This window comes from Sylvia atricapilla, chromosome 6, assembly GCF_009819655.1.
Source record: "Sylvia atricapilla isolate bSylAtr1 chromosome 6, bSylAtr1.pri, whole genome shotgun sequence".
Taxonomy (NCBI): domain Eukaryota; kingdom Metazoa; phylum Chordata; class Aves; order Passeriformes; family Sylviidae; genus Sylvia; species Sylvia atricapilla.
This window is the reverse complement of record NC_089145.1, coordinates 58317814-58324899: the sequence shown is the minus strand read 5'-3', so window position 1 is coordinate 58324899 and position 7086 is coordinate 58317814. Positions and strand designations below refer to the sequence as shown.

Genomic DNA, 7086 nt, shown 5'->3' with positions numbered 1-7086 from the left:
GAACCACAAAGCGGGATCTGGGTGTTTCCAGCCGCCCGGAGCGGCGAGGAGCCGCTTTAGGGATGCTCCCCGTGGGCGTCGTCCCGTGCGGCGGCGAAACGCCGAGGCAGCCACAAAACACCCAGGTTACATCGAGGTTACATCGCCTCGGGTGGCTTTTTCCTGCCATCCCTCAACATATTCCAGCACAGTAAATTAGAGGGAAAAAAAATAAAAATAAAAATAAAAATAAAGTACATTACCACGCACTCGGCCTCAGAGGCCGGTGCCATCGCAGTGCCCCACACGCACACCCTGCGGGAGCGTCCCCCGCCTTCCCTCCGCACAAGACTGGCCGTACAAATCTTTCCTCTTCACATCCACGCTTAAGCACTGCGTTTTGATTCTCCTGCACGTGGCTCCGTGCTCCGTAACCCGCCCCAGAAATTTTGTAAGAAAATAGCAGAAGTATTTCATTGATAACATTTGATTTATTTAAAGTCCTTAACTGCAAATGATCAAAAACATACTTCACGCATTAAATTCTCAGTTATCGTTTTAAATCAAAATATTTTTTTCAGTTACAATCACATTTATAAAATTAACAAAATTTCTTAAATTCACGTGTAATTATTTTTTTACGGTCATTTAAAGCAATTTCCAGCTGTAAAGAAAGAAAACAATATAAACCATGCAATAAATTAAGAACATTGAAACAGTGAACAGGAATAATAATAAAACCCGTCTGGCTATGCTAATACCGTGTAAAACTGTGGAAAGTGCAATAACACTGGATGAAATAAGCTAACGATGGCGATAATTAAAGGGCCAAAAAAAAATTTATTAGACAAGTTTGAAAAGGGGAGAGGGACAGAGCTGTCCTCTTTTCTTTGCATCAGTGTAGTAGTCAATGTTTCTTAGGGAAGCGGGGGGGAATAACCTGGTTATAGATACACAGTTCTAGCTGGTACACAATGAAGACAAATTAAATAAGCATGTCATCCACATGTCGATGAGAGTTCCTGATGAACTAGAATCTTCAGTAACAGATGGGAAGGAAAAAAAAAAAATCCAACTGGCTGTGACCTCTTGTAACTTTATATTACATCCCAAAACAGGTAACACTTGGAAAAAGATAAGGGTCGCATCCTGCACTCCAAAGCTCCAGTTGGTCCCCTCGGGAGTGCAGGATCCGGCCCGCAGCATCTGGGTTTTATGCGGGTTGTAGTAGCCGAAGGTTTATTTTGCAAGTATCAAAAGGATGATCCGAGAAAGTAAATAGTTCTCTTGTTGCTTAGAGATTCTCTTAGTGTTTTGCTACTTCACAGCAGTATTGTCCTTCAAAGCCTTTTTAATTAAAAAAAAAAAAAAAAAAGTCTTAAATGTCTACTCGCTTCTTCATCTCCGTATTGTTAAAGTATTGCCACATACCTGTAAACTTACATGAGATTATAGAACACATAAGGGAGGGAGACGAAGGGGCGGAAAGCACAAACAAGTAGTTTACAAGCTCAACAAAAATTTTTTTTTTTTTTCGTCTTCTTTTTAATAACACCCTGCATAGGCTGGGGAGGTCTCCGGGGAGAGGGGCTGGGCGGCGGGGGCTGGAGGGAGTATGTACAAGCGGGACGAGGCCGGCTTTGCAGGAGGTCGTGGTGGATCATAACAACACACAACGCGTTGCGAGACAATTAAAAAAAGTAACAGTCCTTTGCACGCAGCGTGCGGAAACACCTTGGTCTGTCTCGGGGAAAGCAGGGAGAGAAGCCAGGAAAAAAGGGAGGAGGGGGTCTCGGCCCCGGCTGCCGGGGTTGCACGGCTAGGAGGTGTTTAGCACGGGTCTGGAATACACACCTTGGTAGTAGGAGGGCTCTAGGGCCGAGGGCTCGATGCTGCTCCGGCCAGCCATGGAGGCGCTGCCCAGGGGCAGCCCGCCGGGGATGCTGGCCCCGTAAGAGGAATATTGCAGCGCCTGCTCGTAGGCTTTAAAGTCCAGCTTGTGCTGCTGCTCCGAGGAGGACATGAGGTTGTTGATGGAAAACGGGTGGTTGAAGGAGTAGTGGGGATCACCCTTGAGGTGGAGCTGGGGTTCGTGGGCTAATGAGTGAGGGGGGTGTGGGACGGAGGCCAAGGTGGGTACGGAGCTGATGGTGGAGGAGGCGGCCGAGACCGAGGTCTTTAGCTCCGTGCTCGATCCACTGTGGTCCATAGACTGGGGGCTGGTGGACGGGTTGGAGCTGGAGAGAGAGGTGGCCGTGTCCAGCTGCGCGGGTTTGTTGTGACCTCTGTGCAGGGGGGAGTTGGAGCTTGAACTAGAGGCCCCGGCCTGATCTTTCCTGCCCTCCTGAGCGGCTTTACTGTTGGCCGGCTTCTCGCACTTGAAGCGCTTTTGCCGGCGGAGGTAACAGCCGTTCTCGAACATGTTGCCGGAGTCGGGGTGCAGGGTCCAGTAGGAGCCCTTGCCGGGCTTGTCGGGGGAGCGGGCCACCTTGACGAAACAGTCATTGAAGGAGAGCGAGTGGCGGATGCTGTTCTGCCAGCGCTGCTGGTTCTGTCGGTAGTAGGGGAACAGGTCCATGATCCACTGGTAGATCTCGCTCAGCGTCAGCATCTTACTGGGCGCCTGCTGGATGGCCATGGTGATGAGGGAGATGTAGGAGTAGGGCGGCTTGGCGTGGGGGTAGGTCCGCTTGAAGGACTTAGCGTCCCGCGTCCTGCCGAGGTTGGACTGAGTGTAGGCCATGGGGCTCATGCAGGGGTTCATGCCGCCGTAGGGGCTCAGCCCGTTCATGGGGGCCGGCTGCGCCGACATGGCGTTGATGCCGCCGGGGCTCAGCGCCGTGCCCATGGCGGCCACGCCGGCCGGCATGCCGTTCACCGGCCCCGCCGAGCCCGCCGGCATGCCGGCCACGGCGCCGGGACTCAGCCCAGCCCCCAGCCCCGTGTTGGCGTAGGACATGTTGAACGAGCTGGAGGTCATGTTGCCGCTCGTCGTCATGGTGTTCATGGTCATGTAGGTGTTCATGGTGTTCATGGAGCCCAGCCCCGAGTTCATGTTGCTGACGGGCACCGAGGAATAGGCCTAGGGCAGCGAGACAAAGAGACGGAGTTAGAGAGGAGAGAGGTGTGGCAGGACCCCGTCGGGGCCGGATCCGCCCGCCTGGCCCAGCCAGCCGTGCAAACGTCCTGCTGCGGGACGCCGGCCGCCTCCCCGACACCAGGGAAAAAAAAAAAAAAAAATCTTCCCCAAAGCCGCACGCAAAGGCAGCCGTTTCCTTGAAAAGGTCTATTTCATATTTTTATACATTTATAAATAGACCCGGAGCGGGGGTGCTCTCTCCAGACGCGCTCCGGGTTCACCAGCGTGTCGCAGCTTGCGCGGGCTGCGCCGGGATCCGCGGGGCGCACGGACAGAACGTCTTCCCCGAGCCGCTCCACACCCTTGTGCCAGGCCGGGCTGCGGGCTCAGACTGCCCCAAGAGGACGTGCTTTCTCCGGCGCATTCCCGTATTTTGTTGTTTTTGTGTCCCGTCTCTTTAGTTAAATACTTTAACTCATCAGAGTATTGAAATCGGTGGGCGTACAATATTCGCTCCAGGGAGAAAGACCGCTTGTATTCTCCGAGAAAAAGCCCATGCACGTCTCCCTTCCCGCAATAATTTAAATTTCTTTTCTAAAAAACCAAACAGGGTGCAATAATGTCTTGTTGCAAAATAATTTTAAAAGCCCTCACCCAAACCAAACAGGTCTTGTTGGCCTGTTTTATCTACGGAAAGCTTCCCCCTTGTCTCTCCACTTTCTATCAAAACAGTCTTTCAAATAAAGTTAAAAAAAATTAAACCAACCAACCAATCAAACACCAAAACTTTTCTAAAGTATGGAAAGCCTGAACTTTTCCTCTATGAGATTTTCTGCAGTTGCACGACGTGGACAAAATTGTAGCACCCTACCACATAACACAACTCTCAAAAAAGGCAGACCTGGAGAGCCTGAAATTGTGCTTTCCGCTACGGCATCTGATTTAACAGAAAAGAGAAAGACGTTCCCAGTTTACTCGAACTCCGGCTAATATGGCTAAGAAAAGGAGGTTTTAACAATTCTTAAATATATGAAACTCATTTCTGATCTCCGAAAATTTCACGAAATTATAAATGCACTTTTAATCTAGAGGCTCGCATTAATTATTTGGGATGGTAGAACGCGGCTGGCTTTCCCATGTTGAATTCGTGCAGTTATTCAAATTAAATGTCAAGAGAGGAGAAAAGATTGAAGCTTAAAAAAAATAGCAAAAGCCAAGTTCGCTTAACTTTATGTTTGTGGACAATGCGTATAGCGAGGAAAAATGAGTTTGGGAACGGGCACATAATTGGGATGACCCTTATTTGCCCTTAGCCGACTTTCCTTTATTAAAGGAGATGCCAGCCGGGTGACACGTATCTGCCTGTGTCCGCGTGGCCCTGTGGGCGCGTGTGCCAGCTCCGGGTGCGGGACGAGGCGTGGGGACTGTGGAGCCGTGTGTCCGGGTGTGCTGATGCAATGCCCGGGTGCGCACACCCAGGTGCCTGCCTCGCTGCCGCACTTCCTCAAAACGGCTCCTTCCCGGCCGGGAATCCGCGCTGCTGCTGGCGGTGCCGCGCCTCGCTGCCTTCTCCCAGGACCCTCGCTGCGGAGCCTCAGCGGCACAGCGCGGACCCCAGGCCCCGCAGGGCCGGGGGAAGGCTCCCAGCTCTGCCGTGGCCCTCTCCTCCTCCGCAGCTGCGGGAGCTCGGGCCGCTTCTCCTCTTCCTTACGCACGGCGCTGTCAAACCGGCGCGGGGGGCGGAAAAGCCTCGGGGATTTGGCGGTCCGGACCGGGTCCGGGTGGGGGGCGGCGGGTCCGGGTGCGGGCCCCCTCCGGGCCCGGTTCTCGGCAGCGCCGCCAGCCGGCCCCCGGCAGCAGCGCACGCCGCGGGCAGCCCGTCCGCAAAGTACGGACAAACGGCTGGTTTTCCCTTTCCTTCCCCCGGCTTTAACAGGTGAGGGCCTGGTGCTGCCGAGTGCAGAGGCCGGAGGTCCCGCCGGGAAGCTCGGGGAAGGCGCTGCCCCCGAGAGGGACGCGCTGGATTCCGTCTCCCTCGGCCCCGGCCATCTGCCGGGAAGGAGCCGGGTGCCGGCGGCGCGGAGAGCGCTCTGCCCCGGGCCAAGTTTACGGGGTGCTTTTGTGAGCTCCGCGAGAGAAGATGACGCCTCTTAGATGAGATCAAGGGCTGCCCCCGGCCCCCCGGCCCTCCTGGCGGGCTCGCGGCCGCCCCGTGTCTTCCCCAAACGCCTCCAGGGCTCCTGGAAGCTGTGTTTTCCTTGGGGAAGCCTAGCCAGTTTCGGCGCCGGAGGGAGGGGGAGGTACGTTTGCGTTGGCAAGATCCGCGCTGCAAACCGATCCCTCCGATTGCTGCCCCCTCCAGACCCCTGGCCACCCCCAGGTCCTCCCCTCCCCTGCACAGGGGCAGCAGCAAAGCCAGACCCTGGGATTTACTCACCTCCTGAGTGTCGGCGTAGTAGCTGTTCCAGTCGCTGGTTTCATGCCCTTCCATTTTCACAGTCCCTAACATTATGGAGCCAACCTGCCCGGTGTAACCATCCAGCCTTCTTGCAAGCGAGCGACGGGCAGTAGGAAAAGAGCCCGAAAGCCCGACCTAGCAGGAAGCCAGCTCTCAGGAGGGGCGGGGGGTGCTGAATTCTGCTCTATAACCAGCCAAAAAGGAGGCAGGGAGCGGTGTGGGGCGAGACAGTTGAGAAAGTGAGGAAGTGCGGCTGGGATGTGAGTGGAGTTGAGCTGATGTGGATCTTACGTCGCAGAAGTACCCACCTCCTCCTCCTCCTCTCCCCATTTGTCCGCGGCACAAAGGCGTTCGCACCTACAAAGCCGGAGATGCACCTGCAAACAAGGCAGTCCCCCTCGCCTGCAACTCCCCCCGGGGCGGCACTTTATTTGCAAAGCTGCGTAATTGGTTTAAGCTTGTGGGGAAAGGAGAGACAGAGGTGGGAGAGGGGGACAGAGGGGGGCGGGGGGGGGGCGGGACGGGATGGGACGGGCACGACCACCCTTTCAGGTGGACAGGACAAATGCTAGGAGGGATAGGGGGAAATGAAACGAGGTAGATGAAGGAAGGGCAACCCCCTCTATTTGAAGAGAACGCAAAAGGCCATCCAGCCTTAAACCCCTGAGATTACAGGCAATATTTACTAAAGGCCGGTAGATGCTCCTTTAACTTGATAGCCGGGACGTGCTTCAAAGTCCCGGGTCCTGAAGTGCACAGGTTAACCCCTCTCCCGCTCCTCGCTTCACAGCTGGTTACCTGCAGGCCCTGCCGCTGCCCCCACCTTCCCATCGCCCTGGGGGCAGGGGACGGGATTTACACACCCCGGGCTGAGAGCAGGAGGCTGAGAGCAGGAGGATGAGAGCAGGAGGATGAGAACAGGAGGATGAGAGCAGGAGGATGGGCTCTGCACTCCCCAAAGCCCCCCAACCCTCCGCCGGCCCCAACCCCCTCTTCCCCCGGGCTAAACTGGCCCTTCAAACGGGGCGCTGTCCTATGTAGATGGTGATAATGATAATGGGTTTTTTTCGGGTGCCTTATGTTCAGAAACAATGTGAGTCACTGTACTGAGACATAATAGTACAGGCTCCCAATAAATACGGATAGAGGCCTGAATGCGGATCCGCTGATATTAACCTCCACTTGGCAAACATCAGGTGAGTCACTAGAACCATTTTATATCTTTACTGTGAAAAGCCTTCAGCCCAGAAGGCTCATTTGGAAGCTTTCTCTGATGCCAGACGCCCAGGAGCAGCACTAATATGTAGCGGGTATCTCATTTCCAACTTCTTGCTTATTGACCTGATTTCTCCCAATGAACAGGGGAGGAGGATTCTGCACAGGCTGGTAAAAGGTAAAAAACACCGATAAAACAAACTGACATTGGACAAAGCTTTTTATTATTATGGACGGAATCTCTCAGTCTTTGCAGAGGGATCAAACATTTTCTGCCCTGTCCGGCTCTTCGAGCCTATGTCAACACCACGGACTTTTCTTGGGTTTCTCTCTCCTGTCCCTTGTGAGTGCGTTC

The 7086-nt window shown here is 54.2% G+C and overlaps 1 protein-coding gene across 1 annotated transcript; it reads right to left on the bottom strand.

The window, feature by feature from the left end:
• Window positions 1-450: 450 nt before the first annotated feature.
• FOXA1 (forkhead box A1) lies at window positions 451-5983 on the bottom strand. Its single transcript, XM_066322090.1, has 2 exons — window positions 5496-5983; window positions 451-3061 (listed from the first exon to the last, which is right to left on the bottom strand). Exons 1-2 carry the CDS (start codon window positions 5565-5567, stop codon window positions 1799-1801), a joined length of 1335 nt encoding a protein of 444 aa, XP_066178187.1. The 5' UTR covers window positions 5568-5983; the 3' UTR covers window positions 451-1798.
• Window positions 5984-7086: the final 1103 nt, after the last annotated feature.

Coding starts and splice junctions, on each gene's coding strand:
- FOXA1 (XM_066322090.1), bottom strand. CDS start 5,567: ATGTTAGGGACTGTGAAAATGGAAGGGCATGAAACCAGCGACTGGAAC. Junction 3,062..5,495: donor ACTACGCCGACACTCAGGAG/GTGAGTAAATCC, acceptor TCGCTGCCCTAG/GCCTATTCCTCGGTGCCCGT.